This window comes from Scleropages formosus, chromosome 7, assembly GCF_900964775.1.
Source record: "Scleropages formosus chromosome 7, fSclFor1.1, whole genome shotgun sequence".
In the NCBI taxonomy this organism is placed as follows: Eukaryota; Metazoa; Chordata; class Actinopteri; order Osteoglossiformes; family Osteoglossidae; genus Scleropages; species Scleropages formosus.
In genome coordinates, this window is record NC_041812.1 from 32,765,228 (window position 1) to 32,787,691 (window position 22,464).

The following is a 22,464-nucleotide window of genomic DNA, read 5'->3' on the forward strand; positions in this document are numbered from 1 at the left end:
ATCCCAGCTGTACACAGAGCCCTGTAGATACACAACAGGTTGTAGCAAGCGATGTGAGGTTCTCTTTTCCAGACCAGGGCTACCCTTAGGGAAGGTGGCACTCTGTTCCATCTCAGGAATTTGTGAACTTGTAATGTGTGGCAGGTGTATCCAGTTGCAGCATGTATCTTGGTCCCCAGGTCAGCACTTAGCTACAATGGATTTTCACAAATGGGCCTTGAAAAATACTGCATCTTTTTATTGTTCAAGAAAAACATCTTGACATAAAAAAAATAAATTACATTAAGAATTTCATTGTATATAACATGTACATGTCATCTCAACATCCATCTAACAAATTTTAATTTAACAGGTTTAGCACAACCAAAATAAATTTACATTTGCTGCAGAATTTCAGGATAATATTTAATCTTCACATTTTGAATTATGCCAGAGAGCCTCTTAACTGATCAGGGCAAACAATACAAATCAAGGTAAAAGCTTGATTAAAGAAAATGTACACAACATAGAGATTAACACCCATGTTTCCCTTGTAAATACAGATTGTGGTTATCCCACTACACTTCTGTTCATACTTGTTTTTTTAGATCTGAATTGTTTTTGCACAGATCGTTTCACACAGAAGCAGTGTGGTTCCTGAAGTGATTTTTTAAAAAGAAATTAACGGAACACTGGCGAAAAATAAACAGCTTTTACTGGTTGAAGCTCTTGTCAGATTTCGCCTCATAAAAGCCTCTTCCTGCTGTAAGTCCTGAATGGAGTGGAACGGTGGAATGGTGACAAGTCCAAGTCATCTAACACAAAGGCCAAAAAAAACTTTATGGAAACTTTGAAGTTTAATGGACTTGTCTCATCCAAAAAAAGCATACCTAATAAACAATGGGTGAAGCATCTGCAGAAGTATAACAAACGTACCTTTTGAATACTAAAACTAGTCACTCACCTCTGGAGCTTCTGCTCTTCAAAGTGTAAAACAAAGGGGACTCTGTGAGGGCCAGGATCCCACTAGCTGACACAGACCTCATTGCCTTTGTGCTGGGGGTTGTCACTGCTGAAGGAGCAGTAACAGATCACAGTTCCACTATAGTTAATACCAGGTGGTAAGCAAAGCCTGTTTTATGCTACTAGACCATCTTTCCTGGTCTGTATGAGTACTTTTTCATAGACATGGAATGACAGAACTATGAAGTGCATAAATATACATAAAAAGGTAATATATGCTGCTATGAAATGTTTATGTAAGGCCTACCTATGGCCGGAAGGTCCTCCTTTGAAAGTGACTGGGCCTTATCACATGGAGGAACTGCAGCATTTTTGCTCTGATGCACACATTGCTCTGCAAAGTCTACATCTTCTGTAGGTGTGGGTGTTTGAGGGACCCAACTGCACTGCCCCCTAAATGGGGAGCAAAGAACTCCAGGGCCAGGCCAAACGTTCACGTCCCTGCATTCATCCACATCTGGCAGCTGGCACACCCCCTCAAGCTCTGCATCGTCCCCCTCTTCAACAAGGGGCTGCACACCCTGCATGGATGCATCCTTTCCCCCAGGCAGCCGGAGTCCCGCCCTCTTCCGCCGTGGCCACTTGTTGAGGCTCTCTGGGGTGGATCGGCCCCTGCTCTGAGGTGATGGTGTCCACGGTGTAGGGTCTGTCATAGAGGGTGAAGGGGTACCAACAGCTTGAGTTGTGGGGGTGTAAGATTGGCAGATAAAGGTCTGAACCCCACCTTTCCCTGGTGTACTCTTGGCAGGAGTTCCACGAGTACAAACAGATGGTGAGGTGTGACCCCTGGCTTTGGGACAACGAGACAGTGGACTTTCTACTTTTGGGTTCTTTACATTCACCAGGCCTTGAGAAAGTCCCTGTGGGTCATTTTCACCAACTGGCTCTCCTGTGCAGAAGGAATCTATCCGCCTCAACTTGCGCTTTGGCATACCTATACCTTGCATCTCTGGCTCTAGTTGGAAGGGGTGCATTACTGGTTCACACAAAATGTTTGAGGTAGAAAAATGAGGCAAAGCCTTTGAGCTTTCAAGGCGTGCTGCTGCTGCTCGCTGCTGCCGATCTGGAGTCCTGCGGAAGCCATAGCTCCGTCTTGGCATGGGTAAGGAAGACTCTGCTGATGTCTCAACCAGGGAAACCTCACTGGGCCTGGCTGGCTTCCTGCTGAAGGATATTTTCATCTTTAAGCCATCAGACAGCTCAGTTTTTATGACTGTTGCTTCAGAGATATCAATACTGTTATCCTCTGTAGTGGCCTGGGATGAGTAAGTGTCAAGTTGGGAGGACTCTGGCTGCAGCAAAGAAACTAGTTCTGCCTTCACCTCACCAGTCTGACTCAATGACTCACTATCATGAGGAACTGCAGCCTCACAGTGGTCTGAGCTCACGGTCTTTTTCCTGACATGAGTTGTTTCTGCCTCCCCAAGACTTTTAAATAAAGAGGAAGAAGCGTCAGCTGGGTACATAATGTCAGAGAACTCAAGCACACTTTCCAGACCATCATTTGTTGAACACTTCTTGCTAGGCATAACTGCGTTGGCTCCAGGGGTGCAACACAGGGCTGCAGGGTAAGTATACGTAGCAGCGCTGGTCCTTGAGGACATAAGTACTGGAACAGCAAATAGAGGACTCTTCTGGGGAGTTTGCAGTACATGCTTCAGTGGAGAGAGGGCCTGGGGTGAGGGTTGTGTCAGATAGATTTTTGAGGGAACTGTCTGGACTCTTCCCATGGGACTTAATTTCTTTGCCAGCCGCTCTGAAGACCTCTGGCGTATACTCTTCTTTGGAGTTTTTTCCCCTGTTCCAGGAGTTTTCAGCTTGGGGCTGCCAGGAGCTATTCTGGGAGAGCATTGGGTTGCCCCCTGCATTTGCTTTTCTGGGGTTTTGAAGAGACCACACCTATTCAGCCCATCTACCTTGCTGGGCATCCTTAACAACTGTGGAGAACTTTGATTGGACACAGAGGGGGAATCTGGCACTTTAAATACAAAAGCTGCACCTTCCACTTTAATTCCCTGGGATGATGGTGACCAAGTGATGCCACTAGCTGCCATCTCAGATGGGACTCCAGGGGATCGGCTGTTCCCAGTACATACAGAAGCAGCCCTGACATTTGTCTCAGCATGACTGTTTTTGTGAGGGGCTCTCTGGGCTGTAGACCGGAAGGGGCTTCCCCGCAACACTATTCCATCCCTGCCTATGGCAAAGCCCACCTCAGGGCTCATCTTCAAAGGGGTGTGTGGAGACTTCTTAGGTGTCTTGATTCCACTGCTTGATCGCTGTCGTTTACAGGGGGTGCGGCTGGGAGTCCTTTTTGGATTCTAACAAAAACATAGATCCTCAGTGTACATAAATTCACTTTTCCTTAATTATCTATGCCTAAAAATAGAACCATTCAAAACCTTATACAAAACCATACCTTTACCTCAAATACTTCTGAGTCAGCAGAGTTTTGCCGCTGCTCCCTCGTACTATGTAAGGATATCCCCTGTCTTAGTAAATGTGAGCGATGGGGGGAATGGGCCTCTCCAAAAAGCAGTCGCACAGGAGACCTGATTGTCTGAATGTTGACCAAACCTGCAGCAACAACAAAAATCATCTATTAACATTGGCTCTATTCAGTTACTGCCCATGGAAAAGTGGAACCCAAGAACTCAAACATTGTTTGAACACAAGTCAGTTTTAGCATTCTGAAGTCCTGCCTTAATACCACATACCAGGTTTCCTCCAAACTTAGAAGGCCAAATACACAGGAGTCTTTCTACTCTCCATAAAGTCATCCTTGAGAAGTCTTGACAAGTTACAGTACAGAATTCAACTTATTCCACCCCTAAACTATACATTAAAGAAATTCCACACATATTAGCACACAAAATTATAAATTGTCCTGCGCTCAGTCTTCAGACTGATGGCACCATGATTGCGCTACTATGTTCCCAAGCTTACCTGTCTGGCTGCCACTGGCAGAAAACTGTGAGGACATGAGGGCTCTCTCCATATTCCTGGAACGGCCCTGGGAACTGGAGTAAAATGAATGTCGTCTGGTGAAGGACAAGCTCTTTATCCTTGGGCTTCTCCTTAAGTCTGTCAAAGCACAGATGCTTAAAGGTGGGTGCATGAAGACATGAAATTTTCTCCACACATAAATAGTGCAACTAGCATTTCCTGAGCCTTTTTGTAAAAAGCATACCACTCTGCTTTATAGGAGACTCTTCTACTACACAAAGATCTGAAGGGTCCGATTTCCTGTCAAGACAAAACAAACATTGCTTAGATATACTCTGCTGCAGAACATTAGAATTATTATTTGCATTTTCAACTTCAATCACTTCCATCCTTCAGACAGCAACTGTTTTGTCCTTAACCACAATGCTGTCTGCTATGTCCTGCAGATAGTTTACTAAAAGGATATGCATACATATGCAAAAGCACACCAATCACCGAGTAAGTAACAGGTGTTGAAGTGGTCAAAGATACTAACCTCCCTGCCCTTTGTCTCTGGAGAAGCCGATTGGACACTTGTTTGTGGATGGGTGTCTCTGCCACCTTCTTGGTCAGCAGGGTGTGGCGAGCTGAAACTGGAACTTGGGTTTATAACTGACTGCATGATTACCAGTTATAGCTTCATAAAGTGTATTTCAATGTTTTATCTTAAAGAATGAAAAATAATTACCAGTACCATCTTTGGCATGCAGATGTTTGTGCTTTGACCCTTCTACAGCAGATACCGACCGGCTGCGAGAGAATGTCTTCCTAGGGGATGTTACTTGCTGTTTGAACAAGTTTCTTCTGACTTTTGTAACTTCTACAAAAGAAAAGGAAATATTTCAGACCTGAAACACCTTTCAGGAGATCTTTGATTTGTGTATGCACCAGTGCTAGTTTACCTTGGACAGGCTGCTTGAATGGCTCTTCTGGGGCAGAGCTAGGCTGAGACTTGGCCTGCTGTAGAAATGGAGGAGAAAAGACCAGAACTCACTCACTCATTGTGGGAGAGAATTTTTTTTCCCCCCATTTATGTAACTCAAAATACAATAAACCAAACTCCACTATTATACATCAACTAGGAAAAATGCCACCATAGAGAACCAGAACACATCCTTATGTCTTTTTAATCAAGCACCCACCACTCGCAAAGACTTCCTGGGTATCTCAATCTGACGAAGACTTTGAGTTGCATCACTTGTGCTTAGATGGCGGGTGAGCTTCCCACTCCTTTGAAGAAAGTACAGCACCAATGAGAACAGAATTTTTTTTTAAAAAAAATCAAATAATCCAGTCTAATTTTGATGACATATGGTAAAACACAGAAATAGTTAGCAGAACACCGAAACCAAGAAGGGTAAGCAGGGGACTCACTTCCTCTTCTTTGCTGAGCGGTCCCTTAGTTCCTCCAGCTGCTGGCCAGCATCTGACACAGGGTCCTGAGAGGCAACTGGTGAAGTGCTCTCCCGCACCAAAGACTCATCACTGAAGAAATCAGAGGGCAGTACCAAGGCCAGAGCTTCTGGTAACTGTATGCCCAAGCTATGATACACATCTGCCAGGATCTTGGGGATGACATTCTGGTACCTGGGAAGTAGCATCAATCTTCATTAGAGCAACTTGGTGGAAAAGATTTGCTATGGTTAAACACATTTTAATTTGAAATTCATACACTGGAAGGATGTCTTCGAGGAACTTTGAGAGGTAAATTGGGTCTTTGGTTAAGGAGATAATTCGAAGCATGTCGGCCACCTTGGAAAAAAGAAAACATCAAACTAGTTTATTCACACACATCAGTATCACACATTAAATCTGAAAATGCTACTATTGGCTGTTTAAAGACATGTAGCATAAAGAATATATTTGTATCAAGATTCGACTTTAGCTACTGGCAATTCAATTGTATTGAAATCACCAAGCCTAAAGTATTAGTCTCACCTCTTCTGTCACATTGTCGAGGACCTCCATCTGTGCTTCTGGTAACCGAGATCTGCACACCTCCAGTCTTAGAATGGCTTGCAGCTGACACCTATATGTTAAATATGACCAATTACTCAAATGATCAGCAACTAGGTTGGAATAGACACAGACATGCCAACAGAAAAATTCACATGCTCAACTGGATTTTTACAGTATATGGGAAAAGAGCATATCAGAAAGCTTAATTAAAAATGACATTTTTAGATAATGCAAAACATTTGTCATATCAGCTTGCTCTGTGACACAGAAATTTGACTTGGAAAATGCAATGCATTCTTTGTTAATCCTGCAAATGAATTTCTAAAGTTACTCGGAAGTAACCGTAGCTCATGATACCCACTCTCGGAGCTTGCTGTCTGTATCAGAAGAATTTTCATACTGCTGGCGAAGAGATTTGCTGGACTTCAGTATGTTCTGTTGGATTAAGCCTGAAGAACCCACCTGTTGGCAGGTGCAAGAGATGGTTACACAATTGAACCCACTTTACCAGGAAATCATCCTTCTATGATTGTAACTCAAGTCAGCTTACCTCAGTGTCAGGAGAAACCTTCAGGAAAGTTTTCACAAGAGCAAAAAAATTCTGGACTTCAGTGATTAGGGAAGAGTCTCTCTTAAGCACCATTTCCTGGTAAGTCAGTTTAAGGTGGGATAAAAGCTCCTCTTCACTCTTAAAATCTACATAAGAGATTTAATATATTATATACACATGCAGACAAATAACTGACAAAAGATATTTAATGGCTCTTCATTGCAAAGGGTTAGCACTACCAGCTTATACTGACTGGGGGCAGTATGGTGATGTTTTGATGTATTTCCAGACCACCTCTTCCTCATTCTGTCAGGACCTCTCTCTGCTCCTGAAGAATCATCGAGCTGACTCTTCTGGGCCTTCACATTGAGCCGTGCTGTATTCAGCATCTGGAGAGAACGGCTCATGGTCTTCATCTTCTGCCTCACTGGTGTGCGCTGGGCACCGCCTGCTCCACGAACAGGACAAGTTACCCCATCAGAAGAAATGAGGGACAGCAACCAAGAAAACCAAAATATTATGCTACAAAATTAACAAACAAAAAAATAGTGCTGAGTATGATACGTTTTGTGCCTCTCTTGTCAATGGATGCCTCAGCAGGGATCCCCTGGTAGAGCTCTGACAGTGCCTCTGTCAAATCCAATTGACTTTCATCACTGTGGTCCGGTTCCCCCTCCTCTGGTTCCGCAAATAGCCTGGACAGGTAGAAAGTACAAAAGGGGGCATCTCATGACAGACACAGAAACAGGATACAATTAGCCGAGACCAGAAAACCCATACCTTATTGACTCCATTAGTTGAGAACTAACCCCTGACTGGTCAGACCAAGGGAACCAGGTTTCAAACAGCACTGCTGGAAATGACCCTGCACAGGTTCTGAGCTCGTGGTGTACCCATTCTGGAACAGGACTGTTACCCTGGCCTGCAGGAACAGATATTCAATCAGGCACACTGACTGACCTAAATTTATAATGAGTAAAACCACTCTTTTACAAATAAATGTTTTTCCAATGCAGAAAACCCTTGTTACCATTAGGACTCTCTTCCTTGTCGTCATCCTCCATTATATCATACACCACATTCAGAACGCTACTAACAACATCAGGCAAGTCTGTGGATGGCATAGCAGTGGCCATTGAGATGGGATTTGTAGACAGAACTTCCTCAAGGTAGGTATCTTGGAGACGAACTACAAACAGCAGGGCCGTAGATGTGGACAGGGGAGCGAACACTGCTGTGTGGGTCATGTCTCCATCACTGACCTCTGCAAACTGCATAAAATAAAAAAAATTAACATCCACTGTAAAGTGACTACAGAAAATCTGCAAGAATTTTAATGTACTCTTCTTGCATTTTGACAAAATGAAGCAAATTAATTACTATAAAGCTCACTGTGACACTAGAAAATAGCGCATTGAAACTTGGCAGGTACAATTTTGTTCAATGTAACATCTAAATTGTCCCTGCGGTTACACGAAGACAAGCTTTGTGAAGAAAAAGTCATTTCCATGAGTTGTTACCATTGGGAAGGCCTGGGCAGAAAGCTCCCTCAGAAGGTGATGAAAAGCCATGCCATCCTCAGCATTTTCCAATATGCTTTGAGGTCTTTGCTGCAGCAGCCAGCAGGCCAAAATGCTGTCCATGGAAAAGCTAGACTTCCATTCCTGTAGGACACCACTCAGGGTAATGCTAACAGGACAACACAACTTGTGGAGTCCAGGGGATACAGGCTCCACAGAAACATTGCAGGTCACTGAGAGAAAGAGAAAACAAAAACTGTACAGCACATAAAAGTAAAATGCATACATTGCATTAAAATGTTAGCCACCACCCTTACACATTCAGAACACTATTACAATTTCAAAGAACTCAGTCACCTTCTCCCCACCGAAGGACACCTTCCTGGATAGGGAAGGCCATGCGGTAATGCTGCTGGGATGATAGGAGATATCCCATGCTGGAATCGAAAGGAAAGCCTTCTTCTGGCCATGCATGGAGATGGGCCGCTCCACAGGCATCTAGTCCAGGCTGCTGTTTCCACAATTTACCAACCTCTGGGTTACAGAGCCAGAGCAGAGCAGCCAAGGGCAACATGCTCCCTCCTTGTTGAAGAAGCGCTGATGACAGGGCCTCATAACCAACATGATCTGTATAACTCATGACCTGGAGCAAGAAAGAGAAAATTGTCCAACCCAATGGCCTGAAACACCAATAACTGAGAAACTCAATCCTCAAACAGTCATGTTTTTACTTACAAACATACCCTACCTGACTATAAAGGCTGGAATCAACCCAGTGGAGCACCACTTGATTCTGGGCCATCAGATCCCGAAGACTCCTGGGAAGAATCAGCTCAGACACTTCCCCGAGGGACTCTCTCTCTACACCAGTATTTGGGACAAAACCTTCAAAGTCCTCTTTGGAGTGTGGACACTCCGAAACAAGAAATAACACGTTTTTACTCTTGGTTGACAGGTCCTCTTCTGAGGAAATGGTCTTGCAAGATCTTCTTGACCTAACTGCCCGAAGTGCCAACTTGGCAGGAGAAGTAATGTCTGGCCTGTCCCACTGGAAGTCTAACAAGGTTTCCTTTAGGGCAGTCTGGATAGATCCAGCCCAACGAATCGATCTTGGACACCCATTTCTCCGGGGTTTCTCAGTTACCTTGGCGATCTCCATCTCAAACTCCTCGAACATCTTCTCTCCAAGCTCCTTGAAGTTGGAGCCTCTAGAAATAAGGTTAGCGCTCCGACCCGCTTGTGAGTGGAAGAATTTATAACCCCAACGCACTTTATCGAAACCGAACCGTGTGCCGAAATAAATGAGGGTCCTGAGCACACCTTGTTTGAGGAGCAGCACCGTGGGGTCAGGTTCCTGTCGCCGGAGGTCCACATCGATGAGAAAAACAACATTGTGGGTCACCATGTTGCTGACAAAACCACCACGGACCGAGCGGCAACGGCTGTGGAAACGCAGCAACAACGCATACAGCAAACTATGGCGACATGTGGTAGTTTCAACACTTAAAACATGTTCATCATATTCAACGAATTTAATAGCAACGATTTAACTTAAATATGATGATATGAACAACGAAAAACTTTTGTGTTGTCATCGAAAATGTCAAATTTACTGAATAAAATAAAAAAAATCTCATGTTATAAGCATATGTATTTCTTAAAAACATTAAAACCCACGTTTACAAATAAAAGGTACGGAAACAAGTCGTTTCTTCTAAAATCCCGTCCAGTATATCCGCCATTTCCCTCGTCGTCTTTTTCCTCAAACGCTTCGCGCGCTTGACCAGAGAACACCACCTCTCTATTTTCATTGGCCGTAATGTCCGAAACTAAAGAACGTGATTGGGCTAACCGATTTGGAAGCGGAAAGGAGGGTGTGCGTTAAATTTTATTGTTTTCTGATTGGACTACGTGACTAGAGCGAGGTAACGATTGTTCTCGGGCCAATTACGTTGCAGAGCTGGTCATGTGTTTCATTGTTTAAAAATTAAACCGACAAACCATGTCTGGTATGTCCGTGTCTATTGTCTCATGTAACTATGTATTCTCGGTTATGGTTTTGTTGTACGTTAAACACAGTACAGAGGCCAGATTCGTAATATAAATGTTTGCGTCCCTATACAGTTATTTCTTTGCAGGCACTCGGAATGCACGCCAGCGAACTGGATTCGCAATTATTTTCTAAAAAGAAGACACTTCAGAGCTCACTAGGATCGTTTTCTTCCATCATTCTGCAGTTAGTCTCGGAACCCATCGTACACGCACTTTTAAATACGAAAACCTAGGCTGTCACGGATGATTTTAAGCAGAACCGTGACTAATCTGCAGATGTGAGATGAGCCACCTCACCAACATGTGACATGCCTATTATTTCCAGGACCATTGGACACGTTCAGTGAGTACTCAGCAGTAGTGGCCTTGGACGGGAGACCTGATCTCTCATCATCTGTGACACTCGTGCGGTCATTTTTTAACTTTTCTGTCAGTCCTACACACTTAGCTGAGGCAAACGTTGTTTCCATACTACGCTGAAATTCGACAGTGTATTTGTGCTCCTAATACACTTTAAGCCCACGAAAACGGACAACAACATGCTGCTCTTCTTTGCACACAAGGAAAAGGCCATGTCGTGAACGGTATAACACACGCAATTGGATGCTGTCACGACGAACCGCTCACACACGCACGCGCAACGACCGCTGCCTGCAGTGAGTCAACAAAACAGTTATTTCGGATACTTGTCTTACCGTCGTACAAGTCCAACCAGGCACATGTGCACATTTCAGGAACTGGAGAAGCTAATATTTGAGGAAGAAATATGCGGGATTTTTCATGTGTCAAGTTTCGGTTAACTGTTTTAATACTTCAGAGGAAAGTTTTATTTTACGAGAAAATCTTTCAAATTATTAGTTTCCACTCATTGCGCTTAAAATAACCACAGTTATCGCTTACATTTTTATATAAGTAACGACTTTGAATTAATTTTACAGCACACTTTTAAGCAAAGGGGGCGTGGTGGGGCGGCGAGTTCAGCCGGTGCCCACTGACTGTGTGGCGGGCCTGGGGTTCGAGCCCCGCTTGGAGTACCTTGCGACTGGCGTCGCATCTTGGGGGTGTCCCCTCCCCCTAAGGCTCCGACTCACCGCGACCCCGCTCGGGACAAACGATTGCCGACGATGGGTGTATTTCAAACCGGGGAAATACGACAAGCGAAAAAGAAAGCGGTGTAATCTTCCACAAGATGGCGCTGTTGTGAGTTTACCGTAGTCATTAAGGTAAATATCTAATTCTGTGGTGTAATCTCCCAAACAGGGATGTGTGAAAAAACTAATTGCGTGTTTTTGTTTACAAGTGTACTTGTATTTTTCATGGACATCCAGGTGTTTTAAGTCATTACATTTATTTAGCAGACGCTTTTCTCCAAAGCAACTTCTAATCAATGAGCTCTATGTAGTGTTATCAGCCCACACACCTTATTCACCAAGGTGACTTACACTGCTAGATACACTACTTAGGGTCACTCATCCATACATCAGTGGAATACACTCTTTCTGTCACTCACACACTACGGGTGAACCGGAACAGCATGTCTTTGGACTGTGGGAGGAAACCAGAGCACCCAGAGGAAGCCCATGCAGCCACACAAACCCATGTCCTCTCACACCACCCAGGCGCTGGGAGATGACAGCGCTACTCACTGTGCCGCCTCATTAAATAGCAGTAGATAATATCATAGTTAGGAGCATGAAGTCGAAGTCAACTTTACTCTCATTTTGTCTATAGGCGAGTTACGTATGCAGGAGAATGAAATTCCATTTCTCTTTGGACCTCCGTGCCACACAAAACATACAGCATGCTTTGTAAAAAAAGACAAATACAACAGATGAGTGCAGAAACAAAACAAGACAGTGCAGAGGCCAGAGTCTGGCAACAATGCACACAATGCTATAAAAATATTTATGCAAAAATATACCGCGACCGAGGGGGTGCAGTGGCGCAGTGGGTTGGACCGCAGTCCTGCTCTCTGGTGGGTCTGGGGTTCGAGTCCCGCTTGGGGTGCCTTGCGATGGACTGGCGTCCCGTCCTGGGTGTGTCCCCTCCCCCTCAGGCCTTACGCCCTGTGTTACCGGGTTGGCTCCGGTTCCCTGTGACCCCGTATGGGACGAGCGGTTCTGAAAATGTGTGTGTGTGTATATAGTTTGCTAGCTACAGAAGCAGTAATAAGTTAACTGTTTTGAGTTATTTGCTTAAAGTGACATATGCCTTGTACAAAGTTACATGTGCTTTGTTCAGGACTAGTGCAGACTTTGTTCTTTTCCTGCACATATAAAAAAATCAGCTGTGTCAGGAGATGGGTGTGCAGATGGTCCAGGGGTTCGTGCTGTTGAGGATTCCTACATCCTGAGGGAGGAAGCTGTTGCTCAGTCTGGAGGAGTTGATCTGGATACTTTGGTATCTCCATTCAGGTGGCAGAATGGCAAAGAGGCTGTGAGAGGGTGGGGTGGGTCAGACCTGATGCTGATGGCTTTGTGGGTACACCATATGTGGTAGATGCTCTGTATGGAGGGGAGAGGGGAACCGGTGATCCTTCTTGGAATGTTCACTATCCGTTGTAGGGACTTGTGATGAAAAGTCTTGTGGTTCCCATACCAGACAGTAATGCAGTTGGTTAGTACACTGTCTATGGTACTTCTGTAGAAGTTAGTGAGGGTGGGTCGGGTGAGGCTTGCCTTCTTCAGTCACCTTGCAATCTGAAAGTTCTTGGTTGAATCCCGCTCCTGCTGTAGTACTGTTCAAGTTTGACTTAAATCCAGTAATGTGCAGCTGTATAAATTGATGTTATTATAAACTTGTTTATTTATCATGTTCACCTGACTCTAGCTCAAAGCTTAATGGTAATATAGAACTCCAGTGAACCTTTTTATTAATTATATTTGCTTAGTTTTATTTCATTTTAAACATATTAAATGTGGAGTGTCCTGCGTCCTGATTGTTAAGCTAAAGCTGAATGTAAAGTAGTTAAAGCGGAAAAACCGTGTTCAGGGGTAAGACAGGGGTTACTTGGTTCTATTCATTTTCCACCAGTTTACATGTTCTGTAAATGTTTTCTGTTAATGTTTTAGTTTAAAAACGTACATCCCTTAATTGGGTGACCACTTTCCATATTTGGGACAGTCAATGACGTAGCGTCTTATTGCACGTACCATAAAATTCCTGTAGATGGAGCCAGATCATTGGTGCTCCGGTCTAAGGGGGTGTGGTTCCTTTCATCTCATTCTCCTGTGTCTCTCGATGACGTGTTTCCTGGGGTTGCGTGCCGCCTCTTACATCTCTAGTTGACAGGGAAAACGAGGGAGTTTTTTTTTTTTTTTTTTTTAAGTCTCTGTTCCTGATTATTCAGTATAGTTCTGTATAATTCTGTCCAATTGACTCTGACATGTATGGTTAGAAACTTTAAATAAAAGTCTAGTTTCGTAAAGGAGCAGTGTGCTGTCGATGGCGAGGCAGCCCGGTCCTGTGTAGTTAGCTAGCTCCGTCTCCGACCGCCGTGGTGAGGTAGCCAGGCACTGATTGGAAAGTTTGAGAACCCGGGATCATGGGAAGCTCGGTGCTGTAGGGCGTGCGTTTCATCGTCCGGAAAACGAAGGTGCTCGGAATCGGATCCGCGGAGGACGGTCGCTGCATGTCGCCGGACTCTGTCCTGGATCTGGTAGGACCAGCGCGGGAGAGTCGCCTGCCGGGCTGCAGCCGAAAACATGACGCCATCGGTCAGCGGTTGTTGTGTGTCGGTCGGAAGCCCTGCGTTTACGTTTAGCTGAGCCTCTCCGCAAGCTCCGTCCGTCTGCGTGCCTGGGAGCCTGTGCTGTACGGGCCGGCGAAGGAGAGAAAGATCTGAGTAAAAGTGTAAAATTCGTGTCCAAGAAGCAGAATACTAGTGTGAAACGAGAGCTGAACGTAAAGCGAGAGAGAGACAGCTAATAAAATCCACACGTCTAGAAGCCTAGCGGAGTGGGAAGGGCGGCCGAATGTGAGCCTCGCCGAGTGGACAATTCAGTTCTGCACGAGCCGGTGAGAATCGCTTAAACCTTCATCATGGCACTTCGGGTTCGCTGTTCGCCTCAGGGACTCACGGGGGTGGAATCTGGGCTTTTAAACTAGTAACATACCTTTTCGTGTATGTACGCCGTTTCAACGGTCACCGCACTAGTCTCGTCCCAGAAATAGCAAATCAAATGCTTCGTGCTTCTAACCTGACAGTGAAACAAACAAGTTCTAACTTAACGGATACTTACATGTATCGTTAGTTTTTTTTTTTTTCTCTCAGACTTAAGAGTATAAAATATTAGAGCAACACCTAACTTTTACGCAGATACTAAAGATACGGCCACCTAAAAAAGGTCGTTTTGATTTGAAAACTGTTTTCTGTGCTGTTGTTGATAATTTTCTTGACAATAACACGCACTTTAAAAAAATGAGCATTTTCTAGTATGAATATTATTGAATTATATTAATCGTGTTTCTCTGTGACCAAAACGCGGTCTAGCAGAGAGAGGCGGTTTCTCCGTGTCCCTTGGCTTAGCTTCTGTTTGTGCCTTTAGTGTAAAATAATGCCACACACACACAGCTGTACCTTCTAGGAGCCTGAAAAACGGCGCAATGCTGCCGCCACAGTAGATTTCGTAGGAAAATTGTCAAAGTTTTTTTTTTTATATAAATTCACGACTCAAAGGCACTGGTGGACTTGGAACCTGCCCGTTTCCTGTGCTGTACTTGGGTAACTTCTAATCACACCATTAATTTATAATATCGTTTTAACTAATTTACTTTAAGTTTTTATGTTTGCGTTGTCTGTAATGAAGCATTCGGAACTTCCTTTCTGACACCTCCAAGTTACTCCTTCACACACTGGCAGTTTAACTATCCATCACGTGTTTAGCTGTTCCATATTTATACATAGTGTATCTCCGATCCCACTTTACAGGCAGCTACTTGAGTGTATGTGCTGGAAATGTAGTGTGATCAAACAAGCTGTTCCTGAGGATGATGTACTTTCTCCTCTGAGCTGTATGTTGCTTTGGAGAACATCCATACAGGTTGTCAATACTTCTGGCGCAGCTGGCAGTGTAATGGTTACAGCTTCTGCCTTTGGACCTAGAGCTTGCAGGTTTGAGTCTCGCCTCCAGCTGTAATATCCCTGAGCAAGGTATCAATCCTAAAATTGCTCCAGTAAAAATACCATCCATCCATCCATCTTCCTCCGCTTATCCGGGACCGGGTCGCGGGGGCAATAGTCTAAGCAGAGCCCCCCAGACTTCCCTCTCCCCGCAAACCTCCTTCAGCTCCCAGCTGTATAAATGGGTAAATAATTCTATTTGAGGCAGCTAGATCAAGAGTAGTACAGCTGAAGTGTGGATTTGAACCTAGACCTTGTGATCGCAAGGCATGAACTGTAACCACTACACCATCTTCTGTCCTAATGTCATGAACTTAGAGGCGGTGGTTGTGACATGTTTAATGCCCCACAATTCTTTTATTGTTCCAACTTGACCAATGTGGATTTAACAGTGCAGCAACAAAAACAAACTGAGTAGAATTTCAGCCTGCAGGCAGTCTTTTCTGATGGTAGGTTTATTTTTGGTTGCAGTGTTTAAGGTCACATGTGCCTGTGGTCTGCTCTAAAGCTATTTTTAATCTTGTTGCTCCATCACTATGCTGTTTTTATGATTTCATGAAGCTTGTATTTGTAAGTCGCTGTAAAAGAGTTAGCAGGTGTCATAGTGGTTAAAGCTGTTGACTTACAGTTGCAAGACCAGGTTCAAATCCCACCTTGTATTGTAGTACCCTTGATCAAGGTACTTACCTTGAGCTGATATAAGAATACTCTGCTGTATTAATGGATAAATTACTGTAAGGTGCTTAGTATAGAAAACCTCATGTTATAAATTGCTTTGTAGAATTGCATTAACTAAATAAAAAGTAATTTCAAACTGTGGTATGTGCCACTAATATTGGGGTGTACTTGTAACTGACTGTACTTCACTATGATATATTGGGTTTACATATTTCATACCGCATCGGCACGCATTGTATAATACTTGAGTGGGTCACTGTCTCTGAAGCATAAATTTTACATAACTTCTGAATTTCATTTTTCTTTTCCCTGCAAATTAGGAGGGCATGTGTGAGTTCAGTTTTTTTAATCTTCCAATGTGTGGAATAAAGAAGGATCTGATACAGACAGCCTACTTATCATGTTCAACTCGGTTCCTGACACTAACCTTGTTTACTGAGCATGGAAGGGAGTGGTGTCAGGAATGAGATGGGGGGGGCCCGCCAGACACCCAGTTTCATGATGCAGCAAACTCAGGGAGTGACGTCCTAATGGTGCTTGTCATGGCATGGTACATCTCTTTTTTAGTATTTTGTGGTTTCATGACTCTTGAGTTACAGGCATTTTCTCCTCTGTCTAAAGATCTAATTTTACTGGTAATAAAAATCCCTCATACTTGTCAGATAATGAAATGTCTAGTTTTGGGACTACAAGTCATCAAGATCCCTGAGTTACAGGGACGCACCTTTTTGGATGCTTCGTCAGAAGACTTTGTGCTGAAGGTGCCAGTGTGGTCTGCTGGAATATGGACGGCATGCATATAATGGAACATTACCTTCGTGCTCTCTTTGTTACAAGCGCCGTTCTAGTTCATTGTGGAGCTAGACTTGTTTCTTGAAAAAACAGCTACTATGAAAGTGGTCTGAGCTTTCGGCAAGTATGTATTGACTCCTTAGCTTGTGTAAACGCACATTTGTGCAGGAGCAGCACCACACTTTCTACTCTTGTTTCCACACATTTTGTGTGGGTTTTTTTTTTTTTTTTTGAGTTCATCGTAATATTTCACATTTAGAATTACAGTACATAAGAGGTGTGTATATATGGACATTTTCACTGCATTTATTATGTAATTCCAAAATGTGTTGTATTTTACTGAGTTGATCAGAAGAGGTGACTTGTGGGTTCTAGGTACTGCTGCCTGGGCACAGGATAGGCTCTGATAAACCCTGGTTGGGTCACTTGAGCAAGGATATTTAATGTTGACTGACCCAGAAGACCTCCTGACCTCAGGTTACATGAGGTGCATCACAAGGTGTGTGACATTATCATAAAAGTTGTATGTTGACTTGGAGAAAGGCATCTGCTAAATGAATAACATCAATCTTGTCATTGTCAAAGGTGATTAGGCCTGAAAGGTAGTCACTGGGCAACTGTCATTCTCCTAAATGTTCTTTGAAGCAGGTTTTCCCTTCAACTTACTTCCTCCCTTAAATAACATTAACATTTGGATGTTTTAGTTTTGAGTGCTTTTGAAAATTTTTTTCCACGAACTCAGGAAATGCCTAATTAAAGGGTAAGGGCAAATGGAGGAACACTGATATAAGCAGAAGAGATAATTAACTTCTAATTGGATCAGTTAAGCCAGTGCAAAAGGTACAATTAAGCTTGTAGTGCTCCAGAGTGTTCTTCTGGAATCATTTCTAGGTGTAGGAGAAACTGATTTTCAAGAACGACTTCTCAACATAAGTCTAGAAGCAGATTTTATTGTGACAGCACTGGAAATGTTTATGCAAAAAAAGATGGCTACAATGAATTTTCACAGAATCATTGCTGTCGTGTTCCAGTCAAGTAGATGCAGTCAAGTTTCTCTTTGTATGCTTTATTGCAAATTACAGGTTGGGATTTAAATGCAGATGCCATGGTGTGGAATGTGCCCATTGTGTAAACGGCACTGGTTTTGTTTATGCCGCGGTGCACAGGGTCACACCACTGATAACAGCTGCTTGTGGATATTGTCTTATTTCGATGTTTGTCAGATCCCTCTCCCTGCACTTAAACAAATCAGCACTTCTGCATAATTTACAGCAAGTTCCGGAGCACAGCTCTGCATTTCAAATAAAGGAAATGTCACAGCTCTGCCATTGCATTATATTATTTATTTGCTTGGAGAAAATGCTTATTCAGCTGCTGGTTATTTGCTGAAGCAGTTCAGGTACACGTTGTGCTCCGTGTTGCAGAAGCAGTGATTCTAGGTTTTTCCGAAGTGACCCAGGTAAACTATGAGCCGACGACATACATACTGCTTGCATGAACCACTTACCGCTCAGTTGCAGAACATGAGTGACAGACATAACTGCTTTCTGTAACAATGTAAAACTGTTTTTCTGATGAGATGTTATTGTGTATCCACCTGGGAGGCTCTGCTCCCTGTCTGCTCCCTTTTCTCTCAGGAGAATCCTGCATTATTTACCAGTGCACTCTGTGGCATCTCCTTTTAGCGTATGAGACCCCCCCCACCCGATTTCCTGTGCCCCAGCTCCTCCATCTCACTGGGTGTGATGAGACACTTAGTCACGGAGTTGGAGCTGTTCCCTTTAATCAGAGCGGTCAGCAGGTCCCTTGACCGAGTTTGTTGGTATTCAATTTGAAATTCTGCTGCTGTTTCATTCCACTGGAACCCTTTCTCCTATTGCTGAAATTTTGCTTGTCGTGCTATGTCTGTTTGCGCTGTATCCAAAGTGCACTTTTAGAGATGGATACTTGCTGGAACTTGCTGTGGTGTGAGTTGCGGTTTGCAGTTCTCTGTAGGTTTATAGTGTGTAAGAGGCAATTGGCAGCCTGTTAGTTACCCACTAAACCTGTTAAACCCATCAGTATATATTTTCAACAGTATTTTTATATACTATGTATACTATATACTTTTTCAGTATATATTAGTCCTTATTTTTATTTGGGTTTGGTTGCCAGGAAGACTTGCTTTGATTGTTCAGTACTTCCTTGGCCTCTTAAGCATTAACTGGACTGGGAGACAGCAGGAAGACAGTATGCAAGTACTTGTGTTATTCCATGAATAATGGAGTGGACCCTGGTGTCTTGTTAGCAGTTTCCTCTTACACTCCAATCATCGAATGTGTGTCAGGCTCCTCAACCCTACGCACAGCTTGTTTTCCCTCCGTTTCCATCTGACTGGTCCCGCTCTTCCTCCTCCACAGGAAGTTGTCATTTTTAAAGCCAACTCTTAAATTCTGTAAATGCTTCCTTTAAAACTTCCATAGTGCAGACAAGTAAGACTGTAATGCTATACTCTCTGTGAAAGACCCGTAAGCTCTAGCAGTTGTGCAGAGTGTCATCTTTGTTCGTGAACTGTGGTTGTGATGGCAACACACTAGCTTGTTGTGTGGGTTATTGCTGGGTGACTCACACATGCTCCTTAAGTGGACTACAGCCTCTGTTGTTCAGGGACAGACAATGCCCTGTTCATGCTGAATTGGACAAAAAGCACTCAATTTATGGTGATGGTGAAGTTGTTCGATTAACCTTCTTCTATGTCGTTGTGTTCCTAGGTGACGTGCTGACCTTGACGCATCTCCTCCCCCAGCGCACATGGGTTCGCTCTGAGGGACTCTGCCTTTGGGAATGCACCTCTTCATGGACCTCCCACAGGTGTTGCTACTCAGGGCCCTGCTGCTACTCCTGACTTCTTACCCTGGCCCCTCCGCAGCAGTAAAGGTCTATACAAACACCTGGGCCGTCCACATTGTAGGAGGAGCTCAGGAGGCAGACCAGGTGGCCCAGAAACATGGCTTCATTAACCATGGCAACGTGAGTGCCCACCCTCAGAGGCAGCCTCCCTGACACCCTCTGCTTGCTTGTTTTACACTTTTGGAAAGCAATGTGTTTGACAGAATCCGTTCACTTTAAAGTGTGCTTGAATGAGTGGGAAAAATTTCCCATTTGTTGTTCAGAGCACCAGAGATTTTGTAAGATGCTGATTTCATAGTGGAGGCTGTCTAGCTGCATTATGAATGGGCTGAATGTCAGTGAAGCATAATTCCTGTTGATGTTACTAGCTGTTTTGTTTGATATGTAAATTAAATGACACAGCAGCTCCCAAACCTATTGAGGGAAGCCCAGCTTTTCCATATATTTGATCTGTTCAATTGCAAGAATATCTTATTGAGGTAGTTGAAGGCTTAGTGATTACTAAATTGATGAATTAGGTGTGATAAGGAGAATTGAATTTAAAAATAAGTTGCATAGTAGAAATCAAGGAGAAAATTGCAAAGTACTGACATAACTTGGCACTACTTTCTTTAGGTTACTTATCTTTTTAGGCTGTGTGCTGTTTAAAGCTGTTCCTCATTGATTTTGAAATTCTGTAAATTTAGAGTCCATACAAGGTAGTGCTGATGTGATGGCTTCTACAGAAGGGACATGTGAGCAGCTATATGGTTGTGCTTTGACAAACTGTGTCAGTTGCTGGGAGCATTGGCTCTGGAATAGAGCAGTTTCCAGTGTGAGCATTTGCAAACTACCCACAACTGGATGTCATGTAGCTGATTAATACCAATTAACATGCAAGTAATTACATCAACAATCTGTTCTCCCTCTAAATGCTTGAGTAACTTTAAAGTTATGACCTTAGATATTAGTTCTTTTTTTTTCTTAAGATGGAATGTGGAGTTTTGTAGTACATGCTTTAGGAACAGGACTCAGTACAGCGCTGTTCCTGCGTTGTCCACAGGTTATATTATCATGCACCATGTGTTCCTTAGAGGAAGGCAAGTCTGTTGCTGCAGTGGGTTTTGGCAGTCTGATCTTTAATCTCATAAACAGGATGCGTGGATCTCCACTGCTGGTTGGTTTCCTTCCTCCCTTAGCAAGCAAATACACATTTAATTTTCCTCCATCCCACTGTGTGTGCTAGGTTTTTGTAGGTTACTATTGAATCTTATGAAACATGCCCTCCCCTGGGTTGCTGTGTGGAAACTCACCCTAGTCAGTAAGCCATGGTCAGTTACTACATTGACTGTCTTGTGCACTCCACTTTAATTTTTATCTTAAAACAAAATTAGGTCTACCCTAGTTGCCTCTACTTTAAAATTCCTTTAAATTTGCATGGATATGTACAGAAAGAGGGAACTGCAGCCAAGAATTTTTTTCCTTTGAAACCAAGTTCTGTTCCCTGTGAGATTCCTCTTGTTTTTTGGGTTTTAAATGCTTTTTGTACCTTTTGACAAGTGTACATGCATGCCAGACCATGCACGTGTGCACAAATGTAGACACTGCACTAAGCAGGAAAACGATTTTACATCTGGTTTGCTTTCTCAGCTCTTTTGTTATATGACTCTTTTTAAAAGATAGTAGCCTTTATTTGGATAATGGAGTAAATCTTGTAGAAAATCATTCTGACCATGGAAATTCTTGGCTTTCAAAGTGTGCAGTGTATTCCAAATATCTTTGCAGGCATCATTTTTCAGCCAGGTGATATATCCACTGCGTCACACTGCCGTTGGTTTGGTTTGTTACCAGAACTTCCACCCTAAAACACTATACAAAATGTATGACTGATATGAAGAATGAACCCTAAGATGAAGGACCCCACCTATTTTCTTCAGTATGCATTTACCCATCTGTACACATTAGTGCATAAAGGTGGCCTTAGAAAGGGGAAGCAGATAGTGAATTGCTGACCCTTGCTGGGAAACTGTACAGCTGCTGTTGCATTGAACCACAGAGCAAAGTACTCAGACTGCTCAGGCCAATGCAATAGTCATGTTGTAGTGTGCTCTCCTGGACTGAACTACTTCTGCACTATCCCTGCTCCTACTCACAGTCCTCCCCTCCATCATCTGCTCTACCATTTCTATCACCACTAGCCTTCTTCCCAGGTTGATCATGGCTGTTGTGCTTTTAAAAAAAAAACCGAACTGATTGGCAGAGACTGCCCCGCCTTGTGTAGGAGGTTCTTGAGAGGTGCCGATAAGAATATTCTGACACAAGCAGAAGGGGATGTGTCTAAGCTGCGAGCACAAGCCATCCCCTCATTCATTGTCTCTGTAAACCACTGTGCAAGTCAATCTCAATTAGCTTGCAGAAGAAATCTAGTCAATCCTTTTTATTTGCTTGTAGCAGGAAAGAGAGATGAGTTAATTATGCAAGAAAGCAAGTGTGGTTCTTTTCTCTAGTTGGATTAAAGATGTGCGTTTATGGCAGGCTCATTTAGTACTGAGCTGGATGGGTCACAGACCAGCCTACAGTATGCTCCATACCAGGGATAACAGCTTTGGCACTGACAGTAAGATTGTGAGTGTTAAAATGTGCTCTTTTGTCCCTGGTGATGTGCACTGGGCTCATTGGCTGTTTCACTGAGGACCAGCTGGCAGGCTGGCAGCAGATAAAGCTCTTTTCCATGATCCTGTTGTCCTTGCCCAGATCTCTCATGGGCCCCAGCCCTGCCCATGTTCCACTAAAGATCAGGAGCAACAGCTGAGATTAATTCCAATTGCACTCTGTGTTATGCAACTGATTTTTAAGACACGCAAGGATGGGTAGAGTGTGGATCATTCAGGACCCAAGACACTGTGGACAAATAAGTGATGCACGGATGGTTTGAA

At 43.6% G+C, this 22,464-nt stretch overlaps 2 protein-coding genes across 7 annotated transcripts in view; one reads left to right on the forward strand and one right to left on the reverse strand.

Annotated features, from left to right (window-relative positions):
* Window positions 1-630: 630 nt before the first annotated feature.
* Window positions 631-9,772, reverse strand: ticrr (TopBP1-interacting, checkpoint, and replication regulator). Of its 4 annotated transcripts, XM_029253327.1 has the most exons (23): window positions 9,694-9,772; window positions 8,765-9,458; window positions 8,374-8,659; window positions 8,017-8,249; window positions 7,527-7,767; window positions 7,277-7,418; window positions 7,061-7,191; window positions 6,750-6,944; window positions 6,497-6,642; window positions 6,308-6,408; window positions 5,926-6,016; window positions 5,660-5,739; window positions 5,362-5,574; window positions 5,130-5,217; window positions 4,890-4,947; window positions 4,676-4,807; window positions 4,484-4,580; window positions 4,193-4,248; window positions 3,949-4,086; window positions 3,422-3,579; window positions 1,250-3,323; window positions 944-1,051; window positions 631-794 (listed from the first exon to the last, which is right to left on the reverse strand). In XM_029253327.1, exons 2-23 carry the CDS (start codon window positions 9,419-9,421, stop codon window positions 724-726), a joined length of 5,496 nt encoding a protein of 1,831 aa, XP_029109160.1. In that variant the 5' UTR covers window positions 9,422-9,458; window positions 9,694-9,772; the 3' UTR covers window positions 631-723. The 4 variants fall into 4 exon arrangements, with proteins under 4 accessions (XP_029109160.1, XP_018620505.2, XP_018620504.2 ...); XM_018764989.2 differs by lacking the exon at window positions 9,694-9,772 and having other exon boundaries at window positions 4,682-4,807; window positions 8,765-9,612; XM_018764988.2 differs by lacking the exon at window positions 9,694-9,772 and having other exon boundaries at window positions 3,428-3,579; window positions 8,765-9,612.
* A 1,447-nt stretch (window positions 9,773-11,219) lies between these two features.
* The window catches only part of furinb (furin (paired basic amino acid cleaving enzyme) b), a 36,251-nt gene continuing 25,006 nt past the window's right edge, over window positions 11,220-22,464 (forward strand). Inside the window, exons 1-2 of one of the 3 annotated variants that reach the window (XM_018765070.2) lie at window positions 11,220-11,291; window positions 19,411-19,669. In XM_018765070.2, the coding sequence (XP_018620586.1) occupies window positions 19,484-19,669 (186 nt within the window). In that variant the 5' untranslated portion in view covers window positions 11,220-11,291; window positions 19,411-19,483. Of the gene's footprint in view, window positions 11,292-13,338; window positions 14,086-14,739; window positions 14,792-19,410; window positions 19,670-22,464 lie in introns of those variants that run through there. The other 2 variants (XM_018765068.2, XM_018765069.2) reach the window with 2 other exon arrangements.